We start from the raw sequence: 16070 nt of genomic DNA on the forward strand, positions 1-16070 counted from the left end.
TTGAGGGACCGTCACCTAGTGATTGCCGGCGATTCGACCATGCGCCAGATCTACTTCGCTGCCATGACCCGGTTGGATCATCACGTCGCCGAGAAAGCCATCCTCGACTTTGCCGTTTCCAAAAACAAGCACCTGAACCTTGCCAAGGACGTTGAGGGTGTGAAGCTCGAATTTATCTGGGACCCATGGCTCAACTCCACCGCCCTTTTCAGCCAATTGGCTCGATTCCGGGAACGTCCTGGCTCTGCAGATTACGAGAAACTCGTCCGCAAGGAGGGCAAAGACTCGGCCGCCCTTATTGTTGTTGGTACACCAGGTCTCTGGGCGGCTCGCCAGGGCGGTGATCGGTACTTGGAGCTCTTCAGAGAAGGCATCAACAACCTGATGCCGTACCTGCACCGTGATTTTGATCACTTGGTGGTGCTGCCCAAGAGCAAGTCGCAGTCGGCATTCGAAGAGCTCTCCAACCACGTGCTTGTCGCACCCGTGCCTATCCCAGCGTATGACAAGCTATTGACGTCCCGGGCAAGAACAATCACGCCCGAGAAGATAGACGTCATGAACTGGAATCTGGACAATTTTGAGCCGGCGGAACGGACACATGTCATTCAGAGCTACAATGCAATGCTGGATAGCCACGACGATGCTCTCCTTGACGATGGGCTGCATGCTGTAGACATTGTGGCCGAGCGGAAACTCGACGTTATTTTGAACGCTCACTGCAACTCTGGATTGGTCAGAAATGGATACGCAAACCAGGTTACTTGTTGCGCCCCCTACCCGTCCCTGTCAAGGGTTCAGGTGCTGCTTCTTGGACTCAGTATTCTAGCGCTGCCTATCCTATTTCTGGACCGGAGACAGGACGCGTTCCCTTCCGCTCGCACGTCGCAGGTCATGGACTCTCTGCTTGCCGCAGCCACCCTCGTCGCCATTGCTGTTTACTGCCTGCTCGCCGACCGCACTCACCTCTTGATCAAGCATGATAAGCATTTCGACGTGCCCGACTTTATCTTGCCTGTCATTGGTCTGGCAATTCTCGCAGGCCTCTCCCTGCGGTCAAGACCGCCTGTTCTGTCTTCCGCAAAAGGTCTCGCGACGACTTCATTTCTGTCCCGTGAACAAACCGACGAGTGGAAGGGCTGGATGCAGGCGTTCATTCTGCTGTACAACTACCACGCAGCATCCGAGTCACTCGCGATGTACAAAGTGCATAAGTTCCTAGTGGCGACTTACATCTTTCTGTCCTGCTATGGCCACACAAGCTACTTTCTCCGTACAGAGGACTTCTCATTCAGACGGGCAACGTATGTGCTGGTCCGGCTCAACCTTCTCAGCTGCATTCTAGGCCTCGCGACGTCCAGCGAATGGATCATCTACTCGGCGCCGCTCATGACGTTTTGGTTCGGAGTAACATTCGCATCGCTGGCTTGCTTCAAAACACTCAACAACAACCCTGTCGCCTTCTTCCTCAAGATTGTGGTCTTCGCAACCTGCACGACCTTCCTGGTCCGAAGCACACACCTCCCGGAGACGTTTTTGAGAATTCTCAAGTCAACCAGCGGCATTCATTGGAACGTGGATATGCTGCGGTCGCATTTCGCGCTGAATCGTTTTGTGCCGTACTTTGGCATACTCACAGCTGCAGCTGCCCACCGGGTTTCCGTTCTTCGCCGCCGTCAGCATTGCATCAACGCTCGCGCGCCATTCGAAAGAGCCAACGACGCCTTTGATCGTGGGATTTTGGAGATTGCGTATCCCGAGAGAGACGCGATACCGGTGAAGCCGATAATGATATGCTTTGCGATTGCCTATCTCGTCGTATTCATCATCCTAGCATTTGCGGCGGACGTCTACCACAACAACGACTCCTACAACGCTTTTCACCCATACACCAGTCCCTGGTTTGTCCTGTCAGCAGTTATCACGCGTAACTCCTTCAAAGCACTGCGTGAACTTCACGTTCCACTATGTGCGACTCTTGGACGGTTGTCTCTCGAGGCGTACGTTCTTCACCACCACATCTGGTTAGCCAGCGATGGCGCCGGGGTGTTAAGAATCGGGCGCCCGGGCTACCTCCCGAGGTCGCTTGAAGTAGTGATAATCGCTGCTATATTCCTCTGGGCGTGCGCTAAGAGCCACAGTGCCACCCGACGGATTGCCTGCAGCTTGACAGGTACTGAGAACCAGGAGGAATCTGAGGACGTCACTTTGGGTCGACCCGTTAAGGACGGTAAGAAGAGTCCTATTCGGTGGCAGCCCGCAGTGGCAGACAACAATGCAGCAGAGAAGGCGGCTGGGAGTGCGAAGCAGAGCAGCACATCTGTTTCGAACGGCGCATTGAAGCTTCGGGTTGTGGGATTGTTGGCGGTGCTGTGGTTAGGAAACGCGATTTACGGAACTTGACGAGAATGGCATGACGACTAGCGAGCTGGAGCTGAAAGCCCACGAGTCCCAGTTCACCATACGATAGATACTTAATTACAATAATGCCTACACGAGGTAACACGCCACGGAATCGCAATTGACACACGATCCCTGCAAATTCGTCAGTTGCATTGTAGTTGCTGCGTTACTAAACAAGAACAGGGGTTAGGGGCTCCCGTCGGTGTTTCGGGTGTGCTCCATCTGCGCACAGCCAAACCGCCATCTAGTTGAAGGAAAACAAGCTTCGACATCCTCCAAAAGCCAAGCTGCCATCGGTTCAAGCGGAACAGAGTCGTTTTCTGCCCCATCTTGGCATCAGCATCGGCTTGAGCTTAACTCAAATGAAAACTTTAGTTTTAAGCCCCCTTTTCATAGCTTCAAAAGCCGCACTCGACTCTAAACTTCGCTCTGTGTTACGTTTCAACGTGAGAGCGCACCTTTGCCAACGCAAATCCCAGCAATGATCCCCTTGGCAATCGACATGCCGAGCATCAACCGACCAAGATGCGCAACGATTATCACCGGCATTTTCGCGACGACTTGCCAGAATTTACAATACGGCGCGCTTCCCGACTCCTGACTCTTAAGACCAGGAGATGGAAAAGCCCCGATGACAGAGGGCCCGGATGAGGCTCTTCCGCCCTACCGTTTCGCGTGGGTCGCGAAAGCGGCTGGGGTCATTTGGCCAACGTGATTGGCGGCTGGATCCCGAAACTCGTCCTGTCGTCGATGGGATGATGCCCCGTTGACAGCTGTGTACCTGGCGGTTGAGACGGCACGTCAGAGCCTGTCAAGGTTGGATGGCAGGGCTCACGAGAAGCATAGTTCGGCAGACAGGCTGTGCCCTCTTTTACCCCTCCCCCAAAGGACCCTTCTCCTTGTCTCAGGGCTCGAGATGCCTCTTTCCGCCTCGAATGCCCCTCTTAAATCATGCTGTCCCGTGTGCTTTAACCTCCGAAGACTAGGGCCGGGGCTGGTGACGAGACGATGTACACCAGATCGTCTGTCCATCCCCTGCGATGTCCTCGCTTCGTTCAGGCATTCCGCGGTGGACGACGGGAAACGCTGCTCCCGGCGGCAGGAGGGATTCATCGACAGAGGGCGGATTTTCGTGGAGTGGTCGAAGGTTTGTACTTAAAGACGAGGCTCCAAATTCGCACCCCGTCGCAGCGGATCGTGAGAGATCATAGGATTTACTTCACAGGAGTAGATCTCTTAGCCTCGCGTTTACTTTCCACGACCGTTTCTTTCTCTCGGTGAGCCCTAGAGGTCGCCTAATACCTTCATTCTATTCTCCATACGTAATCGATTTGCATTTGGCTGTGCCTGGCATCATACCTGTCCTTTCTTTTAAATTCTAATCTTTGGTGTGACGAGATTCAAAATGCAACTGAAACATCTTCTCACTGGCCTTGCGGTCTTCAGCTCACTTGCTGCTGCTGGTAAGTCTCAAGTGCGACATGATGGCTGGACAAGGTACTGACTTGCCTCGACAGCCCCAGCAACTGCACCCTCGCAAGACGCCAAAGCCGCAGACAAGGACGCGCAAAAGCAGGACCAGAACAAGGACCAAAATAAGAACAACAAGAATAACAATAATGAAAAGAACAACAAGAACAACAATAACAAGAACAACGGAGACGTGACGATTATACAAAACATCATCAAGCCCAACATCATCGTCGTGCAGGAGAACCTCGACAAGATCAACCAGCTCCAGCGCCAGAATGAGAGGGAATTGGCGTTGCTGGTACAGTCCCAGCTTGCTCTTGCGACGCAACTGCAGACTGTCAAGGACAACATTCGCATCAACCACTTCAAGGCGCAGTTCCCCCAAGCGGTGAGTTTCTCCTGGTGTCCTGCATCTGTTCTTCCAAGTTGGTCCTGTGCTAAGACTGCAACCAGAACACCATCATTGTGACCGTCACCGGCCTCGTTGACAACCGCCAAGGTGGAGGACAGAACAAGCGGTACCTCGTGAACCAGCTCCTCGCCGACAATGGCAAGCCGGGACAGCAAGCCTTGGTAATGGTCAACGACCCGACACCCATGGACATCTCAACGCAACAGGCGGCATCTTCGCAATCCGACACTTTCGGAGCTGCCCGCGTCGCACTCGATTCTGCCTCTGATGCCGTGTCAAACAACACCGACGGTGTCCAAGCCGCCGCCGCTCCCACTCCAGGAGCTGACGAAAGCGACACCACCCTCAAGCTTGCTGCCTTCGACCAGGCCGCTCCATTTGGACAACTCGGCCAGAGCATCATCCTCCCCGCGGGCACGCAAGCTCCTCAGCTGGCTGCGTCCGTTCCGGACCCCGCCGCCATCATTCTGCCGAATCAGGCCGGTCTCTTCGTTTCCAACGCGGCTACTTTCCTAACAGACTGCGCCTCGACCGCCGCCAATGCTGCTGCCGGCAATCCGGCACTCGCTGGAGCTGCTTTGAACATCTTCTCCTCGTTCCAGCAGATCGCTGCCACACAGCTTGCGGGTCTCTCGGGTCTGGGCATCTTTAACAACGCCGGGCAGGTGCAGGGACAGCCTCTGGGTGCCATTGCCGTTGGTGCCAACCAGCCGGCTGCGGCCGCTCCTCCGGCTACCGCTCCTCCGGCTGCTGCCCCTCCTCCTCCAGCTGTTGCGGCTCCTCCAGCCCAGGGAGGATCTCTTGGTGCCATTGCCGTCGGCGCAAACCAGGGCCAGCCAGCCGCGGCGCCAGCACCCCCAACTGATGCTGCCGCGGTTCTCGCCGGGGCTAACCAAGCGCAACCTGCTGCTGCTTCCCCACCGCCGCCTCAGGGAAGCTCGGGATCAGGTGTGGTAATCGTGGGATCGAGCCCGGGAGGAGCTCCAGCACCAGCTGCTCAGCCTGCGGCGCAACCCCCTGCGGCCGTTCTCGACGGGGCGAATCAGGCGCCCGCAAATCCACCAGCTGTGGCCCCGGCTCCGGCCCCAGCAGCATAGGGAAATGGGATTTGATAGTGCACGACGTACAACGGAGTTGGGGACGGGGAGTTTGGGTTGGGCTGCTGGGTCGGGATATCCAACGGGAGGAATGTGGAGACGGCAGACATTCGAAACTTCAAACATATATCCCTCTCGTGGCTCTATGGTTTGTGTAAATGTTTAATGGGGGAGGGGGGGGGGGTTGTATCAGCCGCAAGAGTTTCTTGTGCTTGTGCTATGGAATTATACTGAATGAAACTGTAACACCTACGTACCTACCGCGTATGAGTGCCTGCCTTGATGTCTTGACAATTCTCGGTTGATGCTGCAGTGGTGACGCGACAGGAACTAATTTGCAGGTCATAGTAGAATTTCGGCAGTAGACCATAGACCAGTAAGTGACACAAAATACCCAGGCTCATTCACACTTGCAATGGCACTCTGAAAAGCACCAAGGGTCCTTTTCCATGGGGCCGTCAATCTTATGGACTCACAGTGCTCGATGTTAGACTGGCCGAGAACAGCGGGTAAGAACAGCCAATCAAATACAACAAAGAATGCCCCCCAGATCCATAGTGGGGTTTCAGCAGGGGCAATGGACAAACGACGGGTGGACTCTTCGAGGCAGAGACCGCGAGGGAGGTGGTCAAGCGAGGAAGAAAAAAAAAGGTGCGTCGGCCTTGCACGTGACCCTACCCTAGCGAGGCCCACGCCACGCCAGAAATTTCCCACACCCGAAGCGCACCTCCAACTCTATCATTGCTTGTCTGTATCCCGACTTCGTCGTCAACCATCAACACCCGACACCTAGGAGCAACCATCTCGACAGTTGCCCAGCATGTCGCTCGTCTCGGGGGAGAAGAGTGCGTTACCACCCGCGAACCGATACAGTTATGGAGGAGAGCGCAATCGGCTAACAGTCTCGTCACAGCGAACTTCCAGTTCATCCTTCGTCTTCTAAGTACGTTTTAACCTTTCTCCCAACACACACACCTACACACGCATTTGACGATCCCACGCGACGACAAACACTCCGAATTTCGAGAAATGATGGACACGAGAGGCTAACGTGCGCTTTCACAGACACCAACGTTCGTGGCCAGGAGAAGGTCATGTACGCACTCACCAAGATTGGTGGTGTCGGTCGTCGTTACTCCAACATTGTGTGCAAGAAGGCCGATGGTACGTTTCCCCCCACGATCCCGAGTAGAGGCAATCTGTTGCTTCTGAGGAGGAGAAAGTCGAGAGAGTCACCAGAGATGCTGACTTCGCCCCAACAGTCGACCTGAACAAGCGCGCCGGTGAGCTCACCTCGGAAGAGCTCGAGCGTATCGTCACCATCATCCAGAACCCCACCCAGTACAAGATCCCCGCGTGGTTCCTCAACAGACAGCGCGACATTGTCGACGGCAAGGACAGCCAGATCCTCGCCAACGGTGTCGCCTCCAAGCTCCGCGACGATCTCGAGCGCCTCAAGAAGATCCGCGCCCACCGTGGTCTCCGTCACTACTGGGGCCTCCGTGTCCGTGGTCAGCACACCAAGACCACCGGTCGCCGCGGCCGTACCGTCGGTGTCTCCAAGAAGAAGGGTGGCTAAACGTATCGCTCGTCATGACGACTCTGACGATGGTTTGGGTGGTGTTGCGGCTGGGGACCAACAAACATTAAGGCGGCCGGCGTGTTATCGGGCTTGGTTTTTCTCTCTATGTCTCTTGGCGACAACATCCATCTACAACAAAATGATGATGATTCATTCTCTGGGGCATTACCACCACCCGCTGAGGAGGGGATTGCCATTCAGATATCGTGAACAAACAACGGAAGAGTCTGCATCATACCAAGAAACAAAAAGGCTTTCAAAAAAAGTTGACTTTTGGTTCCTTGTGATGTGACTACTGGTGTCTAAAAATGGGAATTGATTTGTTGTTCAACATCTCGGGATCGTATAAACTGTGACATGCCTTTTTCTGAATCTGCGCCTGGGTTTCCGTATTCCGGATTTTATGGTGGACCTTTTAGTGACATATCAAGTGCCTGCCATTTTGGACATGTGCGACATCCAAGCGAGCGGAGCTGCTGCCGCCGTGTAGGGATCCGGACTATCCTTCGGCGGTCTATACGATGCCGGTGATGGAGGTATCCGGCTCCCCCCCTGACGGCCTTGACGTCGTTGAGGGTGCTGCCTCAGCATATGAACTTGCTGATCTCGGACTCTTTCCCCAGGGCTCCATGGTGAAGGCTGTAGCTTCCAGAGTAGTGTGTGGATAATGGCAGGCTCCTCATCGTAGCATAAGTTGGTACTTCAGCATGACCCCATCACAGACAGCAAGCAGCATCGCAACGTGAAGCGTGCTAAACGTTAAGACCATTATGCCATATTCGTATCATTAAGAACAAACCCTCGATCTAGGGGGTATCATGCCACGTCTTTTTTTCTTCCCTTTTACTTCCCCTCAACTTCCTCATCTCTAGTCTTCATGGATAACAGCCATATCCAACACCTCAACCCGTCCCTGTCCCCTCGTCTCGCTCGAGATAAAGTCACCCAGCCCCTTGAACGCACCCGGCTCGACAAAGCCCACGACCTCCCACTCACTGCCCAGCACGTCCTGGCTCTCGACCTGCTCCACGAAGCCTAGGATGCGGTCCTTGACGGTCCCCGCCTTGGCCTGCTCCCCGTCCTCGCCACTCTTGGGCGCCGCCGACTTGACGGCCTGCTTCAGCACGCTCGTCGCACACGTCACCCTCAGCCTCATCCGCGCCCTCTGCACGGGGATCGGCTGCGCCGCGATCAGCGCCTTCATCGCCTCCAGCGCCTGGCTCTTCGCCGACTTGGTCGTCACCACGCCCGTCCAGTGCGGCACGCTCTTCTCCCTCGGCTTCGCCTCCCCCTCCTCCCCGCCCGCAGGCGTTCCGGCGCCGCTGTTCACCGCGCTGCTGCCGCCCTTCTTTCCTGCGCCGGCCGCGTCCTCCACAGCAGAGTGCGCCGCCGACGACAGCATGTCCAGCGCCTTTTCTATCATGCCGGTCGTGTACACCCTCTTTGTCCGCGGGTCCACGAGCCTGCTGGCCACGATGCCGATGACCTCGTTGTGCACCCTCTCGAGCTGCTCCGCGCGCTCTTTACCGCCGACCTGCATCTCCCCCTTCTTCAGGATCTCCAGAACGATGTCATCGGTGGACTTGCCCTTGCCAAACGCCTTCTCGAGGTCCTCTTTCGGCGCCGTCTGGCCCTTGGACACGTTGAGGAAGACGTTGGGGATCTGGAGAACGTTGTCGAGGTCCGTCTCGACGCCGGAGCGCCATTCCATCACCTTATTCTTGTAGCACGCGATCTCGAAGCGCTTCTTGCCCTTTTTGAGCCGCACCATGGACACGTTGGTCAGCTTGATCTGGTTCGACGGTTGGTTGATTCGCGACGACATCGTGGCGGTTTACTGCTTCGGCAGTGGCGTTTGCGTTTGTTTTACGATCGATACAAGGTTGGGGGGCTTGTGTGTAGTAGTTTGCACTATTCACATAGCAAAATCGAACGGTTCGTCGTCGTCGTTGTTTGCACGAAGTTCTCGCCCGAGAAGTTTTGGCGGGGTAGTTGGTTGTACAGCAGTTGCGAGGAGGGGCAGCGGGCGGTGAAATATCTGTAGGCTGGTACCTGGGCGGGTTGATCTGACGTTATTTTGCGGGTACCGCGCCTGCTTGGACATACGCCGCCGCGGTGACTAATACCATCATTTCGACTCATCCCCGAATCTTTGTCAAATCGGATGGAACGCGACCATAAATGGCTTGAGATATGTCACTTGATACCAAGATTGCGATTACGCATACGCGAAAAGAGTCATATTCTAGCAGCGTAACTAAGATCTACCGCGCCGGGCTGACACTGGCGCCCACCCAAACGAGACGACTGGGTCTCTGGTATTAATATACTCCAATGCCCAGTCTACAACGATCCAATACAAGCGGACACTGAGACAATCCATCCACACGAATCATTCTTTCGTTCATACACATCGTTACATTGAGCACGCTTAAGCGCTCCACTCACCGCCCAACCAGCGGTTGAAGAAGTCTGAGGAAGCCTCGGGCTGGTCCATGGGGACCATGTGGCCAGCACCGTAGAGCTGCATGAAGGTAAAGTTGCCGCTGGACTTTACCTTGCCGTATTCCTCGCCCTTGCCAACGTGGAGGCCCTTGACCTCGGCCTTGTTGAACGACTTCTGACCGGGCCACTCGAGAGCCTCGGTCCAGGCACGGTTGCCGAGCCAGTTGCAGATGTAGTCAGCATCACCAGCGTAGATGAGGACGGGGATCTTCTCGAGAAGCTTGGGAACAACGCGGTGGAAGGGCTGGAACCAGTCGCCAGCGAAGAGGAAGTTGCGGTTGATGTCAAAGTTGCAGCTGTCGTAGCTGTCGACCTCGGCGCCGAGGGCCTCCTTGACGGAATCTTGGTTCAGGTAGTCGGCGATCCAGCCAAGAGCAGAGTAACACAAGTTGCTGCTGTCCTCGCACTTGCCACGGATGTCGTAGACGTTCTGTCCGGTGCGCTGGTAAGGGCCGATGAGGGCGTTGTTGCAGTAGATGCTGGCGGGGACGCAAGACCAGACGCTGCCAGAATCGTAGCAGTTATTGATCAGGCTCTGGCAGCGGGGAAGAGCATTGTCCATGGCCTGGCACTCGCCCTGGTCGAGAACGGCAGGGTAGCCACCCTCTCCGCAAGCCATGGGGCGGTAGTATTCGTACTGGGTCAGGCCGTCAGTGAGACCGTTGCCAATCAGGACACTCTTCAGGTTAATGTTGCGGTCCTCGTGAGAGAGAATCTCAGAGGCGAAGACGGGGATGTAGTGGCCGGCATAGGACTCGCCAGCAATGTGGAAGTCCTGCTTGGCGTACTCGGGGAATTCGTGGAAGAAGAGGGAGAGCAGGGCGTAGACATCCTTGCCAGCAGCGACCGTGTTGGAGACGGAAGAGCCAGAGTAGGAGTAGCCGACGTTGACGGGCTGGTCAAGGAAGATGACGGAGGCGTTGTTGTTCCACGACCACTCGTTGTTGACAACCTTGAGTTTCTTGTCGATAGAAGCAGGGCCGAGCTCCATGAACAGACCGGTGAGGGAAGAGCAGCCAGGGCCACCGTTGAGCCACAGAACAACGGGGTCGTTCTTGGGGTCGTTGCGGGACTCGAAGAACCCTACATAGTTGTTAGTTGATTCGATAAGTTAATGCAGGTTCCAAATGATGGTTACTCACAGTAGAAGAGATGCTTGTCGTTCTCCTCGTCATCGAGGTAACCGCTGTACTGCTTGACCTTGTCTACGCCGAGAGCGGAGGGGTCGACCTTCTTGGCGCGCAGGTTGAAGTTCTTGAGAGGACCCCCAACCTTGCGGTGCTTCTCGCCATTCTTCTCAACCCACATGCTCTCAAGGTCAGCGCCCTTGACGACGTGATCCCAGTGCTTATCAGCCTTGCGGCGGTGGGGCTTGGGCTTGGAGGGAATGGCGTTCTTCTTGAAGGCCTCGACAGCGTCGGGAGCGAGGAGAGTGATTTCGTCCCAGACGGCCTTGGCTTCAGAGGTCATCTTGCCAAACTTGTCCTCGAACGCCGACAACCAGTTCTCGCCGGCAGTCTTGATGGAGTCGAAGGGACTGTCGTTGCCACCAAGGACGTGCTGGTCCAGGGCGACCGCGGTGGAGGCGGCGCCGAGCACGAGGGCGGAGGTTGAGAACCTCATGGTGTGGGCAGGCAATTAGCTCGGGAATGGAACTATCGCTGACGTTGATGGGTTGTATCGAGATGATGCTGATGAATGATAGCTCTGATGCGAAAGGAGGAGGGTGGGAGAGGATGGTGTTGAAGGAGGGAAGATTGGGCGATGGGGAGGAGGGAGCTCGGAGTAAGTATGGCTGTCGGGTCATAGGCAGGAAGCTCGCGGACGTAATGAAACATGACGAGGTGGGCGCGGGTTGACTGGGTGCTAGTGGATGCTCATGCTGGGGACCTGGAGGAACCCTCTTGCCGTAGACGGCAGCGTGCAGGTAGGGAGGGCAGCTCCCAATGTCACCAATGGGTGGGCTGGGGTGGGCTGGCCCCTGGGCCTGCCGTCGCAGCAGCAGCTACAGCTACAACCGAAGCCAGCAGTAGCCGTGACAGCAGCAGCAGCAGCAAACAGCTCAGCGCGCACTGTTGGTCTGTTGCTGTGGAGAGCTTCGGAAGCTGAGCAACGACCGGCTCGACCCAAGCGTTGCCAAAACATACCTGTCGGGGATGCGTGTACTTCGTACAGGGTAGCGCCCACCTGATCCCCGCGACTCGGGCGCTAAAAGGAGAACCTGCCTGTTGCAGACTCACTAACACGTCGCGTTGTGCCATGAGCTGTGTGTCTGTTAGTGCCGGGCTTGCGTGTGTCTCGACTTCCATGGCTGCTGAGGTACTAAGGCTCCCACGCGCCGACGGCCGACGTCTCGTTCACCCTGCCCCCCTTCGGTTCGTCTGCGTCATGCCAGGTACAGGCCAGGCACAGAACCTGGGCGCTTTTGCTGCGGCAGCCCACATATGTCTTCCTGATAAGCGCATCCCGCATTCCGATTCGCGGCGGTATCATGGGGGGATTCTCAGGCACAAACGCTGCCCTGCACCGCCCCCGGCTCTGGTCACGAGCCTACTGAGAGCCGTTGGAGCTGGTGCTCAAGATGCAGTGCCAAAGGGACGAGGCGCGTTCGCTGCTTGCAATCAAATCCACTCGCACTTTGTTTGGTATCGTATTTCCGGGGTCGAGGTGTGACGAAAATATCTGGATTGCTCTGTGCTATCTGCTAACCCGCAGGTTACGAATCACCATGGCAGCATGGAATGGCCGGTTAACTAACGTCAGTCAACGTCAGACACCCTGCGAGATGCGTGACCGCTCGGTTGACCGCGAACCTCTACGGCCAACCCGTCTGTGGTAAGACCATAGGCCAGCTTCCTGGCCAGACCGACTTGTTTCGTAGCCTCAGTCATTCAATGCCCATCACCGCCATCTGCCTGATCTTTTGCCCTAGCATCCAGAGCAGACTCCGACGCCCCCTGCTCTGCATCGTAGAATCGCCGCAAATTACCCCGGATCGTTCATTCGTGACCGCCATTCAACACGGGTGGGCGCCTGTCGACGTCACCCATGTCGCCCCAGGCCTAAAAGCGGTACCGGCTGCCAAGCCTGGGGGTCAAGTGTCATCAGTCCCTTCCTAGTGGTCGCTTTGTGATACTAGGTTCTGTCTCCCCTAAGACGATGATCCATTTATGAGCGGCCTCGCGGAACTGGTCAGAGTTTGTATTCGTCTACCACGGACGTTCGGCCCTTCCCAGCCATTCGTCCTCCTGACATCTGTTTCTTCTGGTCTGGTCGCAAGCCTTCTCGGCCGTAATCAAAACAAGGCTTCGCCGCCATCCTCCTTGGTACCAGACCTTCGCTGTCCTGATGCCCTATCATCACAATCCACCTGTCTGCCCGGAAACGCCGCCTTCTGTCCAGCCCATTCTGATGCCCACGGGGCTGTTGAGACCACCGAGAACTTGTGTTCTCGCTAAGCCTTCCATCCACTTCATAAGAAACGTGGCCATGCCTCCCCAATGCCGTCGCCGTTGTCTGGCCAAACACCAAATCCCCAAAGCATTAACTCCGTCTCCGATACTGTACATATATAGCGAGGTCCGTATACTGCTTTACAAGTCATTTCGTGTGTGGGTGCCGCCTGGTCATCTCGGTTCGTTATTAGATTAATAACAGCGTAGCTCGGGTATATCGACGACCAGGACAGCTGTGTGAACCACCACGTTTGAGGGCTTTTGTGCCCATGTGCCACTACCTCCGAGGGGCAGTCGTCTTCGGCTTACCTCGCTCCAACCCAACGTCATCAACCGGCTGTGTCAGCCGCCGGCATCGAAGGGCTTGCCGACCTGGTGCCCCGGAAGAAGTTGAACGCCTTTATGCGGAACCTGCTGGATTTCTTCTTGACCAACTTTCTCCCTCCGTCTACCCTGCAGCTTTCATGCGATGTGTAAGAGCCGTTCGCTTCTTGATCCATCATCGGGGGCTCGAGCTTGCCTTCGTTGAACGGCTTGGGTTCCGAGATCGTGGGAACGCCAGGGATGTGCTCCGCGGACTCTGCACTGACAATACTAGTGCCTTGCGTGCTTGGAGAAAGAGGCATTTTCCCCGTGGTAGCACTGGTAGCCTGCGAAGCCCAGTCTCCGCCGTACTGGCCCGTAATGCTTCCGTCGGTTGTCTCGCTACAGCGTTGTTTCCCGTTGTGGCCGTGGTGGTTATCAGGAGAGCTGCTCGCCCTGTCCCTGCTATGGAAAGGATCGCTCGCGGCGAAGTCTGCCACCGAGTCAAACGTCGTCACGATGCCGTTTACTTCCTTGTAGTCGTCGGAAGTGCCTGGCACATGCGTAGGCCTGTTCACCGGATCGGCCGGCCCTGGCGACAATTCCTTGTCTTCCCGTTTTGATTCGTCCAACAGCGACGGTGGTGTTGCGAGTTCCTCCGTCAAGGGCGTCGACACCCGAGGGGTCAAGGACTCTCTCTGACTCTCGGGACCGCCCACAAAACTCATAGTTCGCGGGGAGAATGTCCCGTCGCGGACAAGTCGCTTGCGTACGGGGTCCTCCTTGGCCTGCTCGTCTCGGACACGCTGTTCGAAGAGGCCCTTGTTGATTTCAAGCTCGTCAACCGTGTATTTCATTGCCGGGAGTATGTCGGCCACCCCCTGAAAGAGTGGAATAGCAAACATATTCATGAAGCTCAGCTGTGCCTTGGAGAGCGACATTAGGTCCTTCTTCGGGGGTGCAAGAAGAGACGACGCAATGTCCAATTCATTCTCCATGGAAGCTTGGCGTGAGAATTCGTCTGAGAGAATATGCATCCACTTAAGAGCAGTCTCGTGTTTCCTCGCCTGTGGTGCGCAAGTTATCATCCTGCCCATGTTGAAATGCAACGGACCCAACTTACCACATTACTAATGTCTGCACATTTGATGAGCAAGGAGCAGGCCAACGCCTTCTGTTCCTCCAGCATACGACCATTCCATCCATCGGTGGTGTCGCTAACATCCAGCTTCTCTTGGGTGTCGCCAAGCTTTTTCATGTAGTCGAAATGTAGACCCATGTCAGTGGCAAGTATGGAGCTGATCATGAGGTTCCTCATCTTGGTGTCCTCGAACGCGCTGGGCCAGTACCTTCGCAGGATCTGCGAATACGCAGCGCAGTGGAATGACTCAAGGACGGAGCGGTCGTTGTAAAGCTGAGCCAATGGTGCGTTGAGGGTGACGAGGAAGCCGTTGTTGACACCAGGATGTCCGACGTCATGTCCGATGGCCGTGATCAGAAGCGTGAGGCCCTCGAAAGGATGCAACAAGCTGGCCATGGGAGACTTTTCGGGAAGCTGTTCAGGCGCAAGCGAGTCTTGAGGGAATGGCGCCAGGGTTCCAATACGAACTAGGAAATGGAAGGTGGCCTGGAGGACGTCGACAACATGTCGGAAGTTGTGGTATGGAACGAAGTTGTTGTACGCAGCTCTGCAGGCAACCAGGAAACTAATGAGCTGATCTGGGAATTGTTAGCGACTGCACCGAGTCTTGCCAGCCAGCAGCATTCACCTGTGGGAATCCGCCAACGATCTAACTCGGGCATGGTCAACGCATGTTTGAACATGACCATCGCTGCCACGAGCAGCTCGTCATCGGTCCAGCTGTGGGCACAGAAGTGCCACTTGCCTACGGCGGCAGCGACGGCGGCTTGGCGATCAGTGGATACGGCGATGCTGACGTTGGCGATCCGATCATCGTCTGAATCCGCGCCCGACCGGCATATGCCTCTCATAAGACCAGATACCATGGCTTCCCTCAAGTATGCAAAGGGCTTTTCCTCGTTTACGCCGACCCATGAACGCTTCCTGCCTCTGCGGACCTCTAGCATCTCTTGCTGTTCTCTTGCTGCCTCTTTGTGGCCGCGGTAAGCATGGATCTCCAAACTGGTGACGCATTTGGGGTGCAAAGGGCTAATGATGACATCTACTGCACCAAGATCGAGACAGCGAATGATCAGTCGTCGATCGACTGTGGGCGAGTTTTTCGTTTCCGCGTCTTCGATCGTGCTGCCATTGGCGTGAGGGACTTCAAACGAGGAAAAGCTCACGACTGGGATAGGTACGACCAGCTTGGATATGCTACGCAAGTGAGCCTCAGTCATGATTCTCTGCAGTAACTTCAGACCGTAGACCTCCTCTTCTGGGGTATGTATATCAATATCGGCAGTGACTGGGCGCGAGTGCGGTGAAGGTGACCTAGACTTTGACCGGACCTTGGGTAAGCGCTCGTCGTAAGGGACGTCGACGAGGACAAGAGTTGGCGTGAGATCCATTATTGACTCGTCGGAAAGTTGGAAAAGCGTCGAGATGCATGCTGAGCCGGTGGAACAGAGGTAGACTGGCGAAGTGTCGTTAGCATCACGAGCGAGAACGAGGGGTTTATCGATTGCATACCTTCTCCAAAGGTATCCAGCAAAAGTGCGGCGTCTTTTTGTATATACTCAACTTCTCCACTGGCTACATCGCCATTCGACAGGTGTGCATCGGTCGCATCATTGCGTATCAGTCTGTCTTGGCGAACCTGACGGTTCACGTAGACGACATGACAAGTAGCGTTGTCCATCGCGGCTTCGGGGAGCAA

The 16070-nt window shown here is 55.8% G+C and overlaps 6 protein-coding genes across 6 annotated transcripts; 3 read left to right on the top strand and 3 right to left on the bottom strand.

Moving 5' to 3' along the window:
* Positions 1-39: 39 nt before the first annotated feature.
* CAS1 (putative O-acetyltransferase CAS1) lies at positions 40-2403 on the top strand (the record flags this gene model as incomplete). The annotated part of the gene is made up of 1 exon (XM_037316488.1): positions 40-2403. One exon carries the CDS (start codon positions 40-42, stop codon positions 2401-2403), a length of 2364 nt encoding a protein of 787 aa, XP_037185065.1.
* A 1405-nt stretch (positions 2404-3808) lies between these two features.
* Positions 3809-5385, top strand: CGCA056_v001229 (uncharacterized protein; the record flags this gene model as incomplete). The annotated part of the gene is made up of 3 exons (XM_037316489.1): positions 3809-3866; positions 3921-4264; positions 4330-5385. 3 exons carry the CDS (start codon positions 3809-3811, stop codon positions 5383-5385), a joined length of 1458 nt encoding a protein of 485 aa, XP_037185066.1.
* An 820-nt stretch (positions 5386-6205) lies between these two features.
* On the top strand, positions 6206-6964 carry RPS18 (40S ribosomal protein S18; the record flags this gene model as incomplete). Its single annotated transcript, XM_037316490.1, has 4 exons — positions 6206-6230; positions 6299-6328; positions 6451-6549; positions 6648-6964. 4 exons carry the CDS (start codon positions 6206-6208, stop codon positions 6962-6964), a joined length of 471 nt encoding a protein of 156 aa, XP_037186051.1.
* An 871-nt stretch (positions 6965-7835) lies between these two features.
* On the bottom strand, positions 7836-8792 carry sdo1 (Ribosome maturation protein sdo1; the record flags this gene model as incomplete). Its single annotated transcript, XM_037316491.1, has 1 exon — positions 7836-8792. The coding sequence occupies one exon, from the start codon at positions 8790-8792 to the stop codon at positions 7836-7838; it is 957 nt and encodes a 318-aa protein (XP_037186050.1).
* Positions 8793-9398: 606 nt separating this feature from the next.
* On the bottom strand, positions 9399-11095 carry CGCA056_v001232 (Carboxypeptidase Y-like protein A; the record flags this gene model as incomplete). Its single annotated transcript, XM_037316492.1, has 2 exons — positions 9399-10555; positions 10615-11095. 2 exons carry the CDS (start codon positions 11093-11095, stop codon positions 9399-9401), a joined length of 1638 nt encoding a protein of 545 aa, XP_037184460.1.
* A 2161-nt stretch (positions 11096-13256) lies between these two features.
* Positions 13257-16052, bottom strand: regA (3',5'-cyclic-nucleotide phosphodiesterase regA; the record flags this gene model as incomplete). Its single annotated transcript, XM_037316493.1, has 4 exons — positions 13257-14297; positions 14354-14949; positions 15000-15827; positions 15884-16052. 4 exons carry the CDS (start codon positions 16050-16052, stop codon positions 13257-13259), a joined length of 2634 nt encoding a protein of 877 aa, XP_037184459.1.
* Between the last annotated feature and the right edge of the window lie 18 nt (positions 16053-16070).

Source organism: Colletotrichum aenigma, assembly GCF_013390185.1.
Source record: "Colletotrichum aenigma strain Cg56 chromosome Unknown KSG_Cg56_contig01, whole genome shotgun sequence".
In the NCBI taxonomy this organism is placed as follows: domain Eukaryota; kingdom Fungi; phylum Ascomycota; class Sordariomycetes; order Glomerellales; family Glomerellaceae; genus Colletotrichum; species Colletotrichum aenigma.